The sequence below is a fragment of the Cyprinodon variegatus genome, unplaced genomic scaffold (genome assembly GCF_000732505.1).
Source record: "Cyprinodon variegatus isolate N-32 unplaced genomic scaffold, C_variegatus-1.0 Scaffold538, whole genome shotgun sequence".
Classification (NCBI taxonomy): domain Eukaryota; kingdom Metazoa; phylum Chordata; class Actinopteri; order Cyprinodontiformes; family Cyprinodontidae; genus Cyprinodon; species Cyprinodon variegatus.
In genome coordinates, this window is record NW_015150991.1 from 546,333 (window position 1) to 569,018 (window position 22,686).

Consider the following 22,686-nt stretch of genomic DNA (forward strand, 5'->3'; position numbering starts at 1 on the left):
CAGAAGCATACCAAAAAAACTGGTCTGAGACCAGACCCAAGCTACATCTGATGTGTGCGGTTGCAGAAGTCTAATCTGCCCTTTAGGATTCAAAATCCTCAATCATTTCTACATCTATGAATCTCTAAAAGTGGCTGCTTAAAAGATGCAAGGCAGGAGTTTTCATTAGGAGACGATAAAAATTAGCTCTTACTTTCTGTATTAAATAGTGAAGCTCACTAATATCTACTAATCTAATCACTGACTGTTTATTTATCTGTATGCATCAACAGCTAGAATTCCATCTGTTCCTGATAGATTGTAGTGAATCTTTAAGGCAGGGGTGTCAAACCGGTTCCAGAAAGGAAGTCATCATGTTCAGATTGCACTCAGTTGATGAGATGACAGGAGTCTGATGTGCAATTGCTTGGTTGGAAAGAAAACCTGCAGCCACACGGAACCCGTTTGAGACCCCTGCTTTAAGGGTTTCATTAAGAGCTTTTACTTCCTGGGTCGTCCTCCTTAATGTTGAACCTTCTGGTGTCATAGATGTCTGGTTCTTCTTTTATTCACACACTGAATTGTTTGGTTTTATTAGAGGAAATTCCTCTGTGCCGTCTGGACGCTCATAATCGTGACATTTTGTGCTTTCCTTATTCGGCAGCTTTTTGGGGTTTGCACACTGGTCTTAATAAAGCTGGATCTGTGCTCTTTGTCCTTAAAAGGACCTGTAGGGAGCCTGAGCACCTGTACAACATCTGTGACAGACTCAGTCCAGCGAAGGCTGATAAGAAAGCAGCAGGAGACTGGATGCTCAGAAACCGGGCAGTGGTTCTCCAAAACGCCCGATCTGGCATCTTGAGTCTGTCTTCTCCCCTTTTTCACTCTGTGTGATCGAAATGAGACTGTTTGGCGGGGGAACCGTCATGTCCGTCCTGTGAACTGCTGCCAATCTGAGGCCTGCTTTCTCTTAGGTTTTGAATTCTCAGCCGTTTGGAATGTGAGAGCAGAAGTATCAGTGTTTAGTCAGGCACTCTCCCATCCACAATCCCAACATGGACATTTAAAAACAAACCAAGAACCATCCGGCTTAAAAAAGGTCCCACATGTATCTGTTTATCTTTCTTTTTATTGCAATCTTCACATGCAGCTTCTAATATCGCGGGTCTAGAGGTTCACTTTTCATGCTGTGTGTCCTCCAGCCGAGCACGCTGCCTCAGGGCACCGTCAACATGAACCTCTGCTCGGATGTGATCGACGCAGAGCCCAAGACGGGCCAGAAGAACTCTCTGTGCATCATCACCCCCGAACAGGAGTACTTCATCCGAGGAGAGAATAAAGAAATCATCAACGGGTAAAACTACTGCTGAATCGGTTGTTTGGCGGTTTGCAGGGAAGGGCGAAGTATTTTGTAGATTTGATTTGTTTTTTGTTGTTTTTTTTTTTCTGTAGGTGGAGCGAGCAGCTGATTGTTTACCCCCGAACAAACAAACAGAACCAGAAAAAGAAACGGAAAGTAGAGCCCACCACCTCCCAGGTAAAGCTGTCAGACATTATATCCATTCCAGCTATCCCAGTCCGCCTCCTGATTAACTATTTTTTTTTATACCCTGGTGTTCTGGTGCAGGAGCCGGGTCCAGCTAAGGTGGCCGTGACTGGTTCTGGAATCCCTGAAGCTGATAAGGCTCCGGACTCCAGCTCCATCATCTGGCAGGAGGAGCTGAACCAGCGGGAGGCTGAGAGCGCAGTGGCCTGGGCTGCTGCCGGTTCTGACCAGCCCCCAGGCTCACCGCTGCCCTCCTCAGGTAGATTCAGCGCTTCTTTTTCATAGAGTTTATGTCAAGAACTGCTTTTCTTTTCCTAAATCTGTTGGTACTTCAATCAATGGGTGGGATTCAGTTGAGTAATTTAATCTTTAAGGTTGTTTTTTTCAATGCTTAAAGAAAATGTCTTTAGCATAAAGACGACTCATAAGGATTTGTGTCTTAAAAGATGACCTGTGAATGCTTCTCCTGGCCTTTCTCAGCCTCGTTTTCCTTCATTACCAGGTGACTGTGTGCCTATGGGCCAAGGCTCTGACGGCGGGTCAGTGAACGGCGATGAAGTGGACCGTAGCAGCCTTCCATTGCATGGCTCTGCACCTCAAGCCCCCGGTGGCCCTCTCTCCCCAACGGGGTCCTGCTCCAGTTTGGGAGGCGTTCCACGCTGTCAGTCTCCTTCACCCAGTGACCCCTTCCCCTCCGGAAGCTCCCTGCTCTCAAACGGCTCCCACATCAGCGGCTCAGTCAGCTCCCTGGACTCAGACGCCAGCGGAAGCACAGTCACCAGCACCGACAGCCACCCGGCGGGCCACAGGGGCGGCCACCATGACGCTCCACGCTCCCGACGGCTGGAAGCCGAGGCCAGGAAAGCTGAGAAGAGGAGCCGGTTCAGGAGCCCCGACAGGCAGGAGAGAGAGGCTGTTCTCAGTCCCGAGAGAAGGTAACCAGATAATCCTGACATTTTAAGTTTAAGATTCACGAGAAGTTTAGAATTTTCCAAATTGAGTTTCAGTCAGTATGGTGTAGACCACAGGTGACGGATAGGTGCATTGCGGTCTGGATCCGGACCCACCTGCTTGCTAATCCGGACCCAACCTGATTTAAAACATTTATAAATTACGGCATGTGTCTAATTTCACGTTGCTTCTCCTGTTAATACGGTAAAGCCTTCCAGAGCGCCCGGACCAAGCTATACGTGATACACATTAGCCAATGAGCTGCTGTCAGTCTGGGTTGCTGCTGCTGCTACTTTTAGACGCAGTAGGAAAACCTGTGGCAAGCCGGGTGGGAAAGAAGGAGAAGATGATGAGAAAAAGAGAGCAGAGAAAGCGTGGACTGCTGGAAGAACTGTGGTGAACTAGTGAAAGAAAAGTGAAATGGTGTGCTCAAAGATGACCCTGAACATTTTGAGGATGTTTGGCTCAATCTGCTGCTGTGAAGCAGGATTCTCCACCATGAACAGAATCACCAATAAATATGGATCCAGGCTCAAAATGAGCATCTTGATATGTGCTTTAGAATGGCTTTGTCTCCAATCAAACCCAGGTTTAAAGCCTTGCAGGGAAGCATAAAGCCCACTGCGAACATTAAGCTGTAAAAAAAGAAGAAAAACAATAAAAAACAACCGGTCAGTTCAGGTGTTTTATAAAATATGGGAATCTGGAAATTGTCTGTATCCCAAACTGAATGATTGTTTTCTACTTCAAAAAAAAAAAAACTTTATTTTTTTTATTTAAAAAGTCAATTTATAACATGGATGCATAAAAACCTCATTTTATTAAAGTGTTAACTTCTGTTTAATTTGGATTATAATTAAAAATGTCTCTGGACCTTTACTGGTGGATTTTCTTTATTCAGACACTACTGATTTTTAATTGGTCACCCCTGATGTAGTCAATTGAGCTGCTGTTGGAAAGTAAAATAAAAGCTGTGATCAGAACTGGAAACAGATCTCTGATGGAGATATTCCCCAGTTTTCATCCGATGCTTTACACTCAATCAAAGTCGTGTTCTGGCCTGGAGATTCATGAATGAAGGATCGCATCAAGCAGGCGATGTGATGTAAGAGCCCAGCAACCTGGCAACCACAGGTAAAGCCTTTAAACAGAGAGAGATTAGCGGGTTATTGGACTGCTTTATTTGAATCTCTGCTCTGCCCTGATGACGCTCAGCCACAAATAACTCAGCTACTGGATTATCCTTTTACAGACTGAGAGTTTTGAGGTCTGCTGATGATCTCTCAACAACCAATGTAGGAGACAAGCGAAAAGGCTGCATCTAATAAAACTGGGACATTTTGGAAGATGAAATGGTTTCCTTTGTTGGTTTAGGTCCTGGACTCACACTGTTAAGTTAATAAACACCTAGAATCCTTAGAATCGTTTAACATTCTTCATCTCAGGCCTTCGACGTGGAGATTAAAGGCTCCGTATGCACCAGAGATTAGAGCATTAAAAACAAATCCAGTAGCAGGAAAGTAAATCTATCACATTAATATCTAAGTAAACATTAATAATGAGGATAAATATCATATTTCTTTATTGTAAACATCCAAGTAAATCCGGCCTCTTATCTTACATCAGATTAGATGCAGTAGAGATTCCCATTTTCTCATCCTGCAGTTAAAGAAAACAAAAGGAAGTCCACCGCTGGGCGTTAAGCCTCACTCGGTTCCCCTCTCATTTCTTCCCATTTAAGGACAACAGCTTTAGCCTCCAAGTCCCCAAATAAGGGCAACATGTAGGCTAGAGTTATGGAGGCTTTACCCTCCTTCCTCTCTGAGATGTCGATGGCTGTCGTTGAACAAAAGGCCTGCGTGGGCGCGCGCCCCAACGTGAAGTGTATCGTGTCACAGATTGAGGATGATTGCAGATGTGAGAGTAGGCTGATCTTGGATCTGTGGTCCTTCACAGATCGTCCCTGTGAGACGGACTCAGATCTGCCTCTCATATTTAGTTACACTATTTATATTTTAACATTTACTCTGTAAAGTTCAATCACAGCGAGTGGTCCTGTCGTCTGTTAGAAAAGACTTGAAAATGAGCAGCATTACAGGAAGAAACTGCTTTATTGTCGACACTGCGTGACATTCTCTTTAAGATTTACCCGCATGCTTTTAAAGGCCAGGAGTCGTCGTCTGTTTCCACTGCTGGATCTGTTGAATCATGGCAGTAATTAGGAAGTCCCGTGTTTATTTGAACAGGCGGCAACAGGGACTAAGTGGGCTTCGTCTGTCTTTGCCCGTATTTTGAAAAATCGCTCGATCTGTTTTAGCACTTTTCTAATGGCTGGAGAAGTATGTGGCACTCATTACTCACAAATGGACCTGAGGCTTTAATAATATGTTGTGCTGCAGCTCAAAATGGTTTGTTTTGTTTACTCCACTACCTCAGCCGACGTTCCAAGCAACTGGTGCTGAAACTGCACTCCGAAAAAAAGAGAAAATGTGAAATATCTGCTCCATGGTGAAGTTTCCGTCTTATTGGCACGGCCTAATAAATGCTACATTTGTTTTCCTGTTTGGAGGTTTGCTTTATAGGATTTTTATGGTTAGTAATCCAGACCAGTCCCAACAAAGTTACAGCGATAAAACAGCAATGGTGGAGCTTTGTTAGCTGGTAGTCAGCAGGGTCCCCCCCAGTTTTTTTTTTTTTTCTTACTGTTCTATTTTTACATAGAAACAGATTGGTTCTGGGAACAGGCTGTAATATCAAAGCATCTGTTTAATAATACTAATAGAACTTAATTGATCTCATATTGGAAAAATTTAACTCTGCATGTAACCCATCCGCTTGGGGATGTGTGGGCTGACATGGTGTGGTGCCTGGGGAGCAGTGTCGGGTTAAGGGGCTTGTTCCAGAACCTCAGGATTCCCAGTTCTATGCCCTAACCAATAGTCCACCATCCCCTTTAGAGACAGACTGTTAACACATGCCTTAGTTTTCCTTAGGCTGCATAATATTAACTTCAATTTGCAGAAATAGTTGCAATGTCATCTTGATTATACAAGCGAGCGGCGCCAAGCTCTGCTATGATGGTGATCTGGGAGCGTGTTGATTTCAGCAACACATTTACTTGGAGCCAGAGGTGTCAAAAGTATTCATGTTTATTACTTGAGTACAAGTGTAAATCCTACTGTTTAAAAACACTTTTGTAGAAGTTTAGAGTTTAAACTTAAGCTTTTTACTCAGATAAAAGGTAAAAAGAACTATTTTTGAAACTACTTAAAGTATAAAAGTTAAAGTAATGCAGGAAAAAATGTTAAGGACAGATGCTTTACTGTAGTACACTATTAAAGGAACATTTCTCTACAATTCTTGACTGTAATTTCCTGGGAATTAATTTTCTTAGTTTTATAACTAATGGTAACGGTGTCAAATTTAACATTGCGGCATCGTGGAAAACTATTATTTTGATGAACAATGTGGTGCAAGTTGGTGCAGCACCACAAACAAATGAAGACTATGATGACGTATAACTGCTTTCTATTCATACTGTCCCGTAACTTTGCTTGATCATTCTACTAGAATGTGATGGATTAGTGCTTTTAAATTAAATGATTAATTGAATGGATTAATCCTTTTCACCACTGAGCCGTTTAAGTCATCATGAACCGGATGGTGAGAAGCTGGAAATAAACCCCTAACAGTATTTTATTGCATTGCATGTAACCTACTAATTATTAAGTTAGATTTTTTTTTTTTTTAGACAAATTTTTGTTTAGGGAAATGGAAGATTAGTTGCTTGTTTGATGGTCTTTTGATCATATTCATAAGCAGCGCCAAGAAATAAAGCATTCACCTTGATCTCTTCCATATGTGAATTGATGCACAGCAGTAAGGCAACCATAGCTGTGGAGAAGCACTGATCTGATCATTTCCAGGAGGAGTTCTGAGGTGTAACTGAAGTGTGTGTGTTTGTTTTCAGTCGCTCCGGTGTTATTGAGAAGTTCAAGGCCTTGGAGCTGGAGAATCCTGAGAAAATGGAGGTGGAGGAGACGGAGAGAAATGGAGCCAGACAGGGCCGCAGCGAGCACAGACGCCTCTACAGAGAGGTAATGGTAGATCCACCTGGTTGGACGCTGTGAGGTTCATGAACTGTAATCCTGAGCTTTATCACATGGTGGAGGAAAACCATCAGCAGCGGCTTTCTCTTTTACCATTACCACCAGCTCCTCCCACACTTTTCCTTTTTCCTCCTCATTTCCATCTTTCCCTTCTCCCCTGCTCTCTTTCTGTTGCTTTTTGGTCAAAGGTCAGCAGTCAGTTCCGTATTTATTTCAAGTTTCCATTCATTGTGGAGCTTCCCCTGATGATTACACTTTCCCTTCCCATCCTGGACCTGTGCACTGACTGAGAGCTGACTTCAGCAGCTCCAGCCCAGTAATGCTGATTGTCCTGGCTCTCTGTTGGTCACGCACTGAGAGAAACGGCATAAACAAACCCAGATAAAGCTGTGTAGGCTGCTGGTGTGCTGAGTAATACGCACTACTAATACGCTGAGTTCTCACAGGCATTCAGAGAGGTGACTGGGTTTTTTTCCTCCCACCATCCAGCTGGGACAGCTGTGATTTGTTTCTGGTTTCTACGCTGCCGTCAGGACAGTGACTGGGATTCCAGCAGACACAGATCGGCCCCTCCTGTTTCTGAGTCTTTAAAGCACCAACTTTTACATGGATTAATCATCGTAGTTTCAGTTCATGATAAAAACTGATAATACATAAAAGAAAATTGAAGGAAGACTGTCTGTTAATTAATTTTTTTTTTTTTAAGGGTATTGTTGAATTACAAACTTAAAAGCCAATCTCTGTAACCTGTGTTCTGTTTAGGGTCAGAGGCAGGATAATAACGAGGGTCTGGACTTTCGCTCCACCCTGCCCCCTCTAAGGAGGGCCAAGTCTCTGGATCGTAGGACCACAGAATCCGTCATGACGGTGAGTGTCCTGCTCAGCTACAGTTTCTAAAACTGACGTATATCTGCTGCATCATATACACCAAAGTGAATTATATTATAGTTGAACAAAAATCTCCCACAACACACACTTATTGATTCAGAAAAAGTAGAAAATGAAATGACCAACTTATGGATAATTGTTTGTTTTTGTACATTTTTTTACAGGCATGTTTTTAGGTAAAGTTTGTTCTCTTGGGCTAGATTAAAATTAAACACACAGGGTTGTTGTTTAACAGGGTTTTTCCAATCCTGCTGGGGCATCAAAGCATTGTGGTGAAACCTAACTACAGTAGTTGGTGTTGGTGTGCTGTCTGCAGATTTCTCCTGGATGCATATTACCAGCTTTCTTAGAGGTTTGATCTATAAACTTAACAAATAAACTAAATTATCAAGGCGTTTGATCAAAACGGAGCAGAGATGCTAAAGTTAGCCTAGCATATCATCTGGAAGAAGATGGGACTTTTGGTGTCGGAGCAAAGCTGCAGCTGTCAGTGAGTTACAATATGTTCTGGAGTGAGTGGATCTGTTGACCTGGTTTAAAAAAACAGAGTAGGGAGCAAATACTACTGAATGAATGCAGAGCAGGGAGATGGTTACATTTTTGGCAATGACTAGACATGCAGTTGGCTTTTCAGTTCAGTTTATCTATATAGCTCTAATTCACAAGACATGTAAACTCAAGGAACTTTAAAGTTCACCAGATTATACAGTCAAATTGATTCAAAGTTTTCCATCTAAGGAAAACCAGTTAATTACATTGACTTAAATGCAATCCCTCAGACTAAGCATGCTTGTAGCAACAATGGAGAGGAAAAACTCCCTTTTAACAAGAAGAAACCTCCAGCAGAACCAGGCTCAGTGTGAGCGGCCATCTGCTGAGGCCGACTGGGGTTCAAGGAGACAGAAGCAGAGACACAAAAAGCAACTGTAAAAGGCAACCCCGTCCAGGAAACACACAGCCAGGCAGACGAGCTCCAAGGCAGCTCCCATGTCAGAGGATGAAAGAGAGCACATCCAGCCAGTCACAGTCAGAAAAACAGGACTACACTGAAAAACAGGCTGATCTTGAACATCTGTAACCAAAGGTGTTGATTGCTGCAGCACAGCTGATATTTCGCTCCACTATGGTGTCACCGCCAAACAGGAACAGACGAGGAAAAGCTACTATGAGAAAAAGCAGAGAGAGCTGAACGTTAGAGATTAAATTAACAGATTCTGCAGACTGGGAGAATTGAGATAGAACGATGAAATAGGGCTCTCTATGTCCTCCAGCAGTCTAAGCCTATAGCAGCATAACTAGAGATAGCTCAGGATAACCTGAGCCACTCTAACTATAAGCTTTATCAAAAAGGAAAGTTAAAAACAGACAGGGTGTCTGCCTCACAGACTAAAACTGGTAGTTGGTTCCACAGGAGAGGAGCCTGATAACTAAAAGATCTGCCTCCCATTCTATTTTTAGAAATTCTAGGAACCACTAGTAAACCTGCAGATTGAGAGCGAAGTGCTCTGTTAGGGACATAAGGAACAATCAGAATCTGATGGAGCTTGGCCATTTAAGGCTTTATATGTAAGAAGGATCATTTTAAATTCTATTCTGTTCTTGTCTTTGATAACCAAATAAAACCCTGATAACGTCATCTTGTTGGCCTCTTTAGCTTATTATTATGTAAACAGCTGGATAGCTAAGTTAACCTGATCATCAGGTTTTTACACATCCTCTTGGCAAACGCATCCAGTTCTCCAGATTGTTTCCAGTTCGTCAGTCTTCATCAGCTGTCTGCCTGATGCTAACAAAACAAGGCTAAAAGGCAGCTAACGACTTCTGTAACTTAAATCAAAGACTTTCAAGTCCTGCTCAGCTGAAATGTTGCTGTTCTGTTTCTTGTTGTGGTCAAAGTTTCTAATAAATCAGATCAACACATTCTGCTACAAAGTTAAACCCACTTGTTGGCAAACAAATCCTGCAGTCTGAGGAATTAATGTTCAGTCTGACGCTTAGTGACCAATAAATGAGCAGGTTCAGATTTGTTCAGATTAAGAACTTCAAGCGAGACTGTTGGAAGGTCAGGGTGTTCCTGAGCGTCTCTGCTCTCCCAGACAAAGCCTCTCCTGTTCGGCTCTGTTCTGCTAAGCTGCGGGATCTGGGGTCAGCAGCATTTGCCGGGGGCCTCAGCATTACACAGAGAGCTCACTGGGTTCTTGTTGTTTGGGCTGACTGGTCAGAACTGGTTAGGCAATGCTGTCGAGAATTAAACCTTAGGAAATATCTCAGCGGGTATTAACCTCTGCCATTTTGTTTCTAGTTACCATGCAGGTAAATAAACAGTGTAGGAGATTGAGTTGCTTTAATATGAGCTTCTGACTTATTTCTGTTATTTCTGATGTTCCGCTGGCCTTGGTGTTACCAGGGTGAGGTTATTGTTGGCCAAACCTCCACACTGCAGGGGGCAGTGCAGCCCCCGCTGCTCTCTCTCCTTTCCAGGTTATTCTCCTCATTATGCTCCATGCATGCAAATGTTGCTCTTCTTCTTCTCTGTGTGAGAAGAGAACACTGCTTCCTGTGGCCACCAGTTGAACGGATGTCTGTGTTGTTGTTCCCACGGTTTGGACATGCAGCTCACCACTTGGCTCCACTCATGGCAGAAGCTGTCCCCGTTTAGTGGGCGGCATTAAACCGCTCCGTCCCACTGATGCACTGGAAAAAATCGAAATCTAGATAAGTCATCTTTTCTTAAAATAAGTGCATTTTTTCTTTGATTGAGGAGGTAACAGAGACATTTTGCCGATGGAACAAGACAATTTACTCTTAAAATAAGAAAACTCAACTGCATTGTTTTATTTCTAGTGGATATTAACTAATTATCTTATTTTAGGAGTAAAAACACTCATTCAATTGGCAAACTATCTTATTTACCTACTCAAATTGAGGGTAAATACACTTAATTTAAGAATATTTTACTTATTTCTAGATCGTTTTTCCAGTGTAGGGTCAGCTTCTCCCCACGGCTGACCGACTGGGAGTGTGTTGTGTGTCGTTTAGAAAAGTATTCAAACCCTTTTGTCTTGTATGTCATGTTACAACCACTAACACATACAGGAGCAGTTAGTTTGGATGGAAAACATCTATGAATGAATTTATTTCAGATCCGCCCCGTATTTATCTTGACTCGTTTCCCTGGATTGCTAACCGACAAGCTTCAGTTATCCCACAGGATGATACTGCCACCATTATGCTTTAAACTAATAAAAGTTCATTTTACTTGTAAAGTAAAATATCCAAATAATTATATCAAAAATGGATCTCTTTATGGATGAGCTTATAAGGACATGAGGCGTTCGCTTGCAATTTGATTGACTCTACAGCAATTTATGTGAATCTGAGCTGGATTTTATTTAAGGGCTGAAAACCATATATCACACAGTTTTTACATTTATATCCATAAAACAAATTGAAAACTTACTGCTTTTTTTATTCCACCTCACCAGAGGTGGGTATACTACCCAAAAATACACAAGTAAAAGGTTTAAAAATGACTCGATTGTGAAAAATTCTGGGATAAAAACGCTACATGAGTATGAAGGACCAAGAGATTTAAATAATCAATTTGAAAAGCAGTTGCACATTTTGAATTGAATTATCAAAGAGGAATTGTACTGTTGTATTTAATAATCCGTTATTAAATACTGGAATTTGAAAATGTATTTTTAAATCCTATTTCTGAGTGAAAATGTATTGATTATAAATACCTTTCCTATTTACACATTTAAAAAGGTTATTCCTTAATTCTTTAAATTTATTTCACCTTTTATTTTCCAACCCTTTTTTTGCATTTGCCTTTTCTTTTCACTGAGCACACTGAAAACCAGTTCAACCAATGATTGTTGCTCCTCAGACTTAACCAGCTCTCTTATTGGTTATTTTGTGATCAAAGTGTGGCAATCTAACCAATGAGGGCTGGGTCCCTCTGAGGAGCATCTCTGATTGGTTTAACTGGTTTTCAGGGACCAGAAAGGTCACAGAAAAGGTAAACTGAGGAAAGTAAAAACAAAAGGCAATATCAAAAAAAGGATTTGGAAATGGAAAAATGAAAAGTTTTAAATGTGGGATTAGGAAAGATATATTAATAATGAGATTTGTGAATTGTCGTTAAATCTCATTTTAGAGACGGGATTAGAAAATGCATACAAATTCCAGTATTTGATAAATAATTAATAAATACAGCTTAGAAGTAATTCAATTAAAAATGTTCAAATAGAAAATTCTTTTGAAATTCGACTTAAAATCGCATGATTTAAATGTTAAATTTGAAATGGCTGTTTTTTTTTTGTTTTGTTTTTTTTCAGTGACTCTCCAGGTCTTCCATACTCAGGGACTCAACCACTGATTTAATGGTTTATAAAACAATGTAAAGTTAAACAAGATATAAAGTTAGATAAAACTTCAGGTGTTTCAAAGAATGAAATAAAAAAAATAAATGCACAGTAATTGCACAATAACAAATTAAGGTAGAATTAATATTCTTCAACATATATTTTATTAGGTATAAAACTTATAAAATGAATAGTTGCAGCATATTGGAATAGGGCAAATTACTATATACTGTTTACGTTTTTACTGTGTATTTTTTTCCCATTCACTTTTCCATTGTTTGGGGAGGTTTTGATGAAACCTCCAGTAAAACAGTTTAGTGGTTGTAATGTGACAAAACGAAGATGCTTTTAAGGGTGTGAATACTTCACTGAGGACTTCTTTATCATCCTTATTCATCCAGAGGGAAGGAGTAAAGTGTTGCTTTAGCGCAACGTTCAGCTTTGATTTTCATCTCTGTTTTTTTTTCTCTGCTGCTTGTTTCTTTGTTTTAGCCCGATTTGCTGAACTTCAAGAAAGGCTGGATGGTGAAGCTGGACGAGCAAGGCCAGGTACGGAGAGTCGCAAGCCCAAAACTGGGAAACGACCCCATGTTTGTTGGTCAAAGAGGCCAGAAGTAGTTTAAGCATCTGTAGGATTCTTGTAGCCTCTTGCATCCTCGCTTTCATGTTTTACCTCCGATGGAATGACAAGACGTTTGCTTTTATATATGAGAGATGAAAACTGCTGCTGCTGTCATGTAGAGCAGGTTTTTATTGACTGCTGGAGAGATTAGCTTTTTAAAATAATTTCTTATGGACTTTATGTGGCCAATCGCCTCTGTTGTCTTTCCTAGTGGAAGAAATACTGGTTTGTTTTGACGGATCACAGCCTGAGATACTATAAAGATTCAATAGCAGAGGAGGTGAGCTCATTCTTCCTTGTTTTGTTTTTAATTTTTTAAGGGATATCCTGTTAATCTTCTTATTCTCCCATCAGGCCTCTGATTTAGATGGTGAGATTGACCTTTCCAGCTGTTACAATGTGACTGAATACCAGGCTCAACGCAACTACGGGTTTCAGATCCATGTATGAACCTTTCCATTTCTGTTGGGCTTGTTCTTTTTAAAGATTTCTGCTCATTATGTGCTAATCTGCGTTCAGACTCAGGAAGGAGTCCACACTTTGTCGGCCATGACGGCAGGAATCCGTAGGAACTGGATCCAGGCGGTCATGAAGAATGTGAGACCTTCCACCGCCCCCGATGTGGCCAGGTAAGTAGGCGTTCACTTCGCCCAGTTTGCAATGTCCTGCTCCATGTTGGCTGAACAGCTAAACGCTTTGAGAAAATATTAATCCTAGTTTTTATGGAGGTGGTCAGACGCAATGCTTTTAAACATCAACAGAAAGCAGGAAGGCTGAACATACGGCAGCAAAGATGCCTGAATAAGATGCATCAGGTGACATTAGAAAGGTTATTGTAAGGAAAAACATGGCGGCTGAGGTTTACATTAGAAAAGCTTCCAGCTCTAAACTAGGCTGGTTAAGTATAACTTGGCAAACACTTCCCCACTGAAGAGTGTTGCTGTTAACAGAAGCTGTTTGTGCTTCACTGACTGGAAATAAATGTAAATTGTGAAAAACGTAACTGAAAATCTTTCAGGTTTCTCTGTAGGGCTCTAGTTTTATAACTATTTCCAGCTTTGCTTTCTCTGTTCCTTTAAACAGAACGACTCATCTAGCCTCATCTGTTTCCATGATCCTAAGCATTTCATATCCCAGGTGTTACAGTTCTGCAGATACCTTTTTGGGTCAATCAGAGCTGTAGCAATGATGGGTCTCTGTTCTTCTGTAGCCCCATTAGGATCTAAGGCACCAGCTACGTTCATAAAGGACAGTTTAGAGAAGTCAATATGAGCGCTGTTCAGAGATGTGATGAGTTGTTCCATTTTATCCCTTTTCTGATGAATTGAACTCAGGATAATGTTTCTCATTTTGTTTTCCTGCTCTTCAGCTCAACAGATGATCACGGCTCCTTCTCTGCTTTCGAGGGTCTTGCTAGACCGGATGTAGCTCAGCCCTCCTCCGATGCTTCTTCAGTGGAGAGAGAATCTGCTCCAGGCATCATCAAAAGCAGAGCGCGAGAGCGAAGGCGAGAAGGCAGATCAAAGACGTTTGACTGGGCGGAATTCAGGCCGATCGCCCAGGCTCTGGCTCAGCAGAGGGCGCAGGAAGCCGAGAGCCTCCAGGCAGACAGAGCTGAGCTGGATCGCAGCAGGAGGAGAGAGGAGAGGCGGAAGAGATACGAAGGTGTGAGCAGCCCTGATCACACGTCTGTTACAGATGGAGGGAGGATAGAGAGCGAGGTCGACGACGGCGTCGAACGCACCGTCTCTGCCAGCCCCACGTCTCTGCAGAAGCAGCAGAGGGTGGAGGAGGTGATCGAAGAACACTGGAGACAGGTGGAGAAGACGCCCATCCGGGAGGAGAGGAGGGTCCCTCTGCCCAACGCGGCGCAGTCCAGAGAAACCACAGAGCTGGAGCTCCTCCTGGACAGCTACAAGCAAGGGGTACGTTACCCAGAGAGCGCAGACAACAGCCATCATACTGTACTGTATTCTATATCACCTTTAAAGTCGTAGGGAAATCATATTTAAATGTCAAATCATTCTGGCTTAAACATGTATATAAATGTACTCTTTATTAGACATATATTGTCCCAAAATGTAGAATTGAGAATTAGATTAGCATTTACTTGTTCCACGTTTTTGCACAGAACTGCTTCTGGTTAATCGCAAAGCTGTACGTTTGGAAAAGAAGCTCGAGGCGGAGAAAAAGCTAGAGAACAGGGAAAATGCTAATTTCATAAAAAGTGGCTGGAAAACGAGGAATTCAGGACATAACTGCAACCTGTCGACGATAAAGATGACGAAGGATTTTGCCGTAATTGATATATATATATATATATATATATATATATATATATATATATATATATATATATATATATATATATATATATATACGAGAGTCATGGATACTTGTTGATGGCATTAAAATTATTTCTTAAGAGCATTAAATGCATTAAATTAGAGTTACTCATTCCTGTATAAACCCTGTATTAGGATTAAAAACATCATCCCAAGATTGAAACGTCTCACAGAACTTTGTTTAATCAGTTAAAGCACAAACCTACCCCGACACGACTGTAGATATTCTTCTAAAATGTCCGTAAACAGGAAGTGCAGATTTTGGCCAGACGTATATGAAAAATTGTGCAGCTGTAAATACAGCAATATGTTTTCCTTGAGATAATTGGCAAAGGAGGTGCTGTATAAAAGATAACACTTTTATTTATTAAGAGAAAATTAAATTTTTCATTTTCTTCTGCTAAACAATGATATATATATATATATATATATTACATCTCTGGCATTGTTTAAAGTTTTTAATAAGGCCATATTGGAACATCGATGGTTTATGGTGAATTTATTCTACCTAACAGTGACAGAATTGGCCCAAATCAGAGTTTTTAGCCATCGGTGATCTGCCAGAATACGTTGCTTTATAGTGGACAGGAGATTTTTCTGTGGATTTGGAGTGCCGTCACATTAAAACACTTTAGCCGGTTTAACAGTGGAATCTGGCAAAATTGTCAGTTTGGCAACAGGGGAAAGTTGTTAATAAGTCTAAGTCTCAGTCTGGTTGGGAGAAAAACAGAGGAAATTTAGGGTGCGGCTGATCATTGTTGTCATTTTATAGCTGACTTTAAAATGGATTAAAGCTGGTATAACAGCCCTGCTGGTGTAGTTTCCATAATAAAAGAAGAACCGAGCATATTTAACTGATGTCCAGTTATTCCTGTTAATTAAACGGTGCAAACGTTTCACCTGCAGATAGAGGACCTGAAGGCCCAGTTGGAGAGCTGTCACCAGCAGCTCCTCGACTCAAACAAGCACAAGCAGGAGCTGGAGCTCCAGCTGAGAATCGCTCTGGAGCGAGAGCAGGACATCCGCTCCGGTTACATCTCCCCGGTGAGTCAGCAGGCGGCCTTACATTTAGTTAGCTCTGCTGTAGCAGATGGTTCAACAGTTCATGAAGTGCTGGGCAGTAACTTCCACTTTTATTGTAACATTCTTTGCATGTTAAGTTAATGTAATAAAACAATAGAAACTAGCATTAAATCTACAGACTCTATGGGTTTGAGGCCTTGCATGAGTTCATTGCATGAATCAAACAATAAAATCCTGTTATTCTATTGACTTTCTAATAGTCTCTACGTTCTCTCTGTTCTGTTTTAGAGCTCATTCTCCTTATTTCAGAAATGCATCGAATACAAACCACAACAGCAATGCCTGCTAGTTGCTAGGGTGACTTGCAGAGGATCATTTCACTCTAATGTGATAAACTTTCCTGCACATTCAATGCTTTCTGTTTAGGATCCACACACGGAGATGCAGACGAACACCAGTTCCTTAGAGCGAGTCTCTCTCGCTCCTTCTATTGTAAATTTAGTTTAGGAAATTTGATCCTTAAGGTTCATTCTTCCTGATAAAGTTGGCTCCTTTACGGCTCACTTTTTCTGCTGTATTGATTAGACATCCTTGAATAAAAAGTTCAGTAGAAGTCAGACAAAAAGGTGAAGAGCTGAATGACCTGCTCCTTTCAAAGACCAGTGAGTCTGAGTGAGCCTGGGTGGGGACATGACAGGCCTTTCATTTTATTTCATTTTTAAACACCACACTGAAAGTGAAAGTCATTATTTTCAATCTTTTAGTATGACCTTCCCCACTGAAGAGTGTTGTGGTTACTGGAACCAGTTTGGTATTTTGCAATCAGGCCAGTTCCAGTCATTAGCCAGTGTCCTGGTGAATCTCTATAAAACACAAGATAACTACGAAGAGAATATTTCACCATTTATTTCACAAATATAAGCTCTCTTCTCTTGTTACTTTTCCTTTTTGTTTGTAATATTTGCTCCAAATCTCAGAGTGACTTCAAATGTTTGTAGTTTGTATTTAATCAGAGCTTTTATTGCAGTTAAAGCATTTCCCTTTCCCTCTGCAGCTTCCATCATCTACATTTTAGATATACTTTATTTTTTTATTTATATAATAATAAAATGAAAAAATACATGAAAAAAATAAAATAAATAATAAAAAAATGAAGAAAAATAAAAATAAAAAAAGATATAGTTTGTTTAAAATGCTGGTGTTTACCTATAGGAGCATTCTGTAAAATGGTAAACCTTCTATTTTTAGTCTAATTAGAGTGAAATATCCTTTGTAGTCATTATTAAGATGTTGTTTCAAACCTTAAATAACATCTTTTGTTCTAATTTTTGGCATGGATGTCAGATTCATATCTTCTAATAATTTCTGCAAATCTCATCCTTCTGTTTTTCTCTTAACATTTTCCTGTAGAACTACAGTATATGATGACATAGCTGTGTGATGCCGTATTCCTGTTTATCGATGTAATAAAGGTTTCGGTAAAGCTGAGTTATTGACTGTTTTATATTATTTTAAGATATTTAAGGCTGTGGTGCCACTGCCTGTTTTTTTGTCTTGCTGTGAACGATCTGTGTGGTTTAAGCCCAGTCCACTACATAGATTAGATTTTAATTAGATGAACACTGTCTCATCAGGAATAAATTGCACTGGTATGAGGAATATACAACCTTTGTATGCCCTCTGTTCTTGAGTTAACCTTCCAGCTGGAACTAATATTGCATTACTTACATGATGTAACAAATAACCATTTAACACGCATGCTTCGTTGTGATCAACTAACCTCGGACTTTTGTTTCCTTCCTTCTGCTTTTTTTTTGTACAATAACTTTGAAAGGAAATTAAAAAATAGAGTTGTAATTTTGTTTAATATGTAGGAATCGTAAAACTGATTTGAAAATGACAGCAAAATTATTAGCAAGCTTTTTGTCTCCCCTGCTGTGTGTTAACCAACTGTCTGGTCCCCTTTTCCAAGCTGGAGCATCCTTTGGGTCTGGAGGCTGACGTGACGCCCCAGATGAAGAGGCTCGAGCCGGTTAGTTCTCAAGCACAGAGTTTAACAAAGAAGTACCAGGAGACCAAAGAGCTCCTGAAGCTGCAAGAGCTGAAAAAGCGCAACATGCAGGCACAGCTTGGCCTTTCGCTTTCTCACCCCTCCGCCGAGGAGCCTAACCTTTCTGATCAAACGCCCCCCACCATGGAAGGCGCTCCCTCTGAAATTGTCCAAAAACGAGTGAGCTTCTTGCTGGAGGACAGTGCAAATGTCATTCAGGAACTGGAAGATCTCCTGTCCGGTGAACCTCTGACTCTGAAGGAGCTCGGAAGTGTGTTGAAGCTTCATACCTTCGCTCAAAGTCCCGCAGGAAATCATGAACTTCAGCAGCTCTTAGAGACTTGGAAATGCCAGCAGGAGACAGAAAATAAAACTTTAAAAAAGAGCTTGGCCAGAGCAGGAGAGAGCATACGAGAATATGAAGCCCGTCTTCTAACCATGGAGGATATGATGGGAAAAGTTCAGAAGCAAAGTTTGGAGAAGCTAAAAAACCCCTACAGCAAAATAGAAAACCATTCAGAGAAGAGCGACGTTACGACAGGTTTGCTCTCCCAGAGGGTTGAGCTGTTAACAGGCGAAAACAGCGCATTAAAACAACGATGTCAGGAGATCGTTAACCAGCTGACGGAAGCCGACAGAGAAATAGACCGACTAAAAGCAGAACTCATCAACCAGCAGGGTGGGAAACAGCATCATCTGGTCTTGGAGGAGCTGAAAAGACTGAAGGCAGAACTGGCAGAAAATCAAGCTTACGCTATAGACAGGGAGTATTATGAGAGAGAGCTCAATGAGAAGTCTTTGAGGCTCCATGAAGCCTTGGTTACCTTGGAGGAACTAGGCAACACTCTTAAAGACACGGAGAAGAAGCTCCAGTTAAAAGAGGCCACGCTAAGAGGGCTGGGATTCCAGGCGGACTATGAGGATGAGGACTTGCATCCAGACGAGGAACATTTTAGAGAGCTGCTTGACGCTTCTCAAGCCAAGGTGCTGGAGGCCGAGGATAACCTTCGGATCACAGAGCAGCGCTGTGCAGAGCTGGAAGCCAGAAACAATGAATTAGTTGCACTAAACCAGAAAATAGAGCAAGTTAGCCAGGAGAGGCTAGCAGAAAATGAAGTGAGGATTCTAAGAGAGAGGTTAGAAATAAATAGTAGAGATGGACAGAAAGTTAGTGAGAGTGATAATTTAGGAGATAAGCAGGTTGACGAGGAAGGATTCTTAAAGGAAGTGGTAGCTGAGTTGGAGATGAGGTCTGAGGCATTAGATAAAGTCGTAGAGATGTTAGCAAACGTAGATGGTGGCGTAGAGACGATGCTTGGTCTTTTAAAAAGCACTTTATTAGGTTCTTGTAAGGAAGAACCTCTTTGCATCGGTGGAAATGAGATGAGTTCAGTGGTGGAGTGGGAATTCTGGAGCCAGCTGTTGAGAAACACAGAGTTAAAATCCGAAGAACAGAAACAGAGCGGTGTGTCAGAGCTGCTCCAGCAGATAAAGGCGCAGAAGAGCTTGGAGCTGCTGGGGAAGACTGATGGTTCCCAGCGAGAAGATGGTGAAATACCAGTGGATTTCACAACAATGTACAGCTGGCTGGATGATGAAACATATGCTATGATTCTTAGACAGCTAAGAGAAACGTTGGAGAGAAGGTCTCATGATTTGAAGCAGATTGCTTCCAGCCTCAAACTGAACAGAGATGATAAACTTCTTCCTGTGGCTCTAACGAGCTTTGGTTTCATGCAGGAACCTAAAAAGGCTTCCAGATATCTTCTGGATTCCCTCAAAGAAGCATGCTTGGCATATGTGATCGTTAGACTGAAGGCCCAGCATGAAATAGAGTTAAAGCAAAATGAGACGGCAGTACAGACGGGGAGCCTGAATTGTCCAAACTGTCCTAAATTAAAAGAAGCTGCTAATGATCTCCAGTCCAAGCTGGAAGATCTTCAGAACCAGCTTTCCCTGGCCTCGCCAAAAAAAAGTGAAATTGATTCTGTGGATCAAAACTCTGAGCTTCAAGACTTGGCAGCCAAGCACAAGAAGGAGTTAGAAGACATAAAAACCAACTATGAGAAGAAAGTTGAACAGTTGAGGCAGGAGGTTGAAAAGGCCAATGAAGCAATGCGCCTTCATTCGGAGAAAAATATTAAAGAGATGGATTCCTTGACCGACTGCATGGAGAACCTGAAAAACAAGCACGAGGATGAAAAGAGGGAACTCCTCGAGAGATTCGAGCAGGAAATGGCAGAGTTGAGAAGCGCAATGAGCCCGGCAGATGGAGAGGGGAACGAAACGGACGAGCACGCTCTGCCGCAGGAGGCCTCGGCCCAAACGTCAGCCCTGCGGGAGCGCATTCAGGAGCTGGTGAGCCAAGTGTCGGCCATGGCCGAAGAGATGAGGCGACGGGACGAGCAGGGTGACGCAAACACCCTGAGGCTGAAATACGAGAGAGACCTGGAAAACCTAAAGGTGGAAGCGCTCCTTGTCGTTGCCGTCCTCCCGTCGCTGATGCCTTGTTTTCCTTTGTGGCATTCCCAGATCCCATTCCTTCCCCAACCTAACCACCCCCTCCTAACCCTGCTCTCTGTTCTTTGGCTCCTTGTGCCGTAAACCTTGTTTCCTCTGTGTTGCATGAGAACTAACATCCCAAAGGGCTCATGTGACAATTCTTCAGTTGTGGTTGTAGAGCCATCAGCAGCTGATAAACTATCAACCAAAGATCTGCAAGAAGGAAGCACATGAGCCCCTATTCATCCCTAAGATTAAAATAGCAACTTTAGATTATGGAAGCAATGTTAAAACTGTGAAATATGGTGTAAAATTGGAATAACCAGATTTTAAAAGCCTTTAAGGTAACTATTGGCTGTTCACTTCCTCATTCCCTCATCTTTTCCATACTAACTGTTTAACTAAACGTGCTGCTTTTGCTCTAAAATAAAGATGTTTTTATTTTTCAGTATTTAAAACCAACAAAGTGAACTTACTAGCTTTTGTCTGTTCCTCTGAAGCATGCAGAACTGTCTTTAGATGTCATTCAGATCATTTATCAGAATAATTGTGTAATGTATGTTTAGAATGAAGGAGTGTATTTGGAGAAGAGTTATCATAGCAGCCTGTTTACGTCCTATTGCATAGTTTTATGCCTTATTAAAATATAACTAGGATAGGTGTGCATTGGCGGAACACTGGTTAGCGCACACAACCCATGTCAGAGGCCTTAAGGGCTGGATATCCACCCGCAGCAGTGTGTCGCAGTGAGCGTGTCGCAAATATTTTTTGATTACTGCCGAATATTGAACCGTGGTCTGCGCTATATTATTCCACAACGCAACAGGGACTATCAAGAACTAGCTGTGGGTCTAGACACGGCCGAGGCGGGGAGGAAGTGGGGGCAAGTTTGTGCGACAACGGAGGGACATGAGGGGGAAAAAGAGCGGGGATCCAGGTGGGAAAAGGGTCCCAGCGTTCTCACACACCTCACTCTTTTAGCTGGTCCATCTTCACCAGTTGTTTTCCACAAGGCGGTCATATGAACAAAACAAGCCAGTAAGGTACTAAACAGGAAATTCGCATAGAGTAGAGCGGATGTATATCAGAGGCCACCTGTCTGCGGTCACCTACAATTTTGGAGAGGTGCAGCAGAGTGTCTGTAGAAGGGGCGGGAGCACCATTGCATTCACTGCGACACACAAGCAGACGACCTGGTTTCTGAGTATAAATCAGCCTTCAGTCCTGGACGTAGCCGATCCGGGTTCCAATCCGGCCTGTGGTCCTTTGCCGCACGCCTCTCCCCCCTCTCTCATACCTGCTTTACTGTCTGCCCACTTTACAATAAAGGAGCCACTAGTGACGCAAGAAACCTGGATAAAAATAACTAGGATATAAGTTTTATATACTTTCATTTTGACAAACAACCTGAGGATCTATGCTCCGTTTCATCTTAAACCTACCTTACAAAGTTTGGTGTCAAATCCAGCAAATTAGAGCACAAACTGATCATATATTTTATAGAACAATAAAGGTTCATTGAGAAGTTATTTAGAGACCTATATAAACTATTGATTTAAAGGAACTCCAGCTTTTAAAAGTGCTAATAGATCATTTCCTTTCTCATTTTGCACCCCAACTGGTTTTACAGTGAACGTTTGGTTGACTGACTTTCTAAGTCGGTATTTGGAATTTAGGGGCGATTGATCATTTTTCAAAAACTTGAAAATTCTGACTTTTAGGAACAAATGAAACACCTCCTTGCATTTTATGTTGTTAGAGGGTCACTGTACTGTCACCTGATCTTTATTTCTTACAATTATTCCATACTGATATTTCTGAAAGATTGATATTAAATCACTGATGGATACCTTTGCCAGTTAATCATAGTTATCCAAAGTATTAAAGAGAAGGAATGGATGATTCACTGTAGTAACTGGTCATAGCAAACACCTCATCTTTATTTCTACTCTGCAAAAATGCTCTTAAAACAAGTAACAATGTCTTAAAATAAGAATATTTACCCTTGGTTTGCATAGGTAAATAAGATGATCTGCCAGTGGAATAAGTATGTTTACCCTTAAAATGAAATAATGATTTATTTTGCTCTTTAAATAAGAGACTGCAGTTGTTTTGTTTTCCTATTTTAAATGCAGATTGTCTTATTTATTTGGCTTACTAAGATTTCTATTTTTTTGAACAAGACAATTTACATTTAAAATAAAATAAAAAAAAAAACATTTCATTGTCTTACTTGAAGTGTATATTAAATTACCTTGTTTTAAGAGTAAAAATCCTCATTCTAATCTTATTTACCTACTC

At 41.4% G+C, this 22,686-nt stretch overlaps 1 protein-coding gene across 3 annotated transcripts in view; it reads left to right on the top strand.

The window, feature by feature from the left end:
* The window catches only part of LOC107095330 (myosin phosphatase Rho-interacting protein-like), a 55,416-nt gene that overhangs the window by 22,459 nt on the left and 10,271 nt on the right, over window positions 1-22,686 (top strand). For 2 of the 3 annotated variants that reach the window (XM_015391372.1, XM_015391371.1), the window contains exons 4-16: window positions 1,182-1,333; window positions 1,432-1,516; window positions 1,607-1,784; window positions 2,028-2,460; window positions 6,447-6,573; window positions 7,348-7,452; window positions 12,336-12,392; window positions 12,677-12,745; window positions 12,820-12,909; window positions 12,985-13,094; window positions 13,835-14,390; window positions 15,717-15,854; window positions 17,806-20,346. In XM_015391372.1, coding sequence (XP_015246858.1) covers window positions 1,182-1,333; window positions 1,432-1,516; window positions 1,607-1,784; window positions 2,028-2,460; window positions 6,447-6,573; window positions 7,348-7,452; window positions 12,336-12,392; window positions 12,677-12,745; window positions 12,820-12,909; window positions 12,985-13,094; window positions 13,835-14,390; window positions 15,717-15,854; window positions 17,806-20,346 — 4,641 coding nt within the window. The remainder of the gene's footprint in view (window positions 1-1,181; window positions 1,334-1,431; window positions 1,517-1,606; window positions 1,785-2,027; window positions 2,461-6,446; window positions 6,574-7,347; window positions 7,453-12,335; window positions 12,393-12,676; window positions 12,746-12,819; window positions 12,910-12,984; window positions 13,095-13,834; window positions 14,391-15,716; window positions 15,855-17,805; window positions 20,347-22,686) is intronic. The other variant, XM_015391373.1, reaches the window with a different exon arrangement.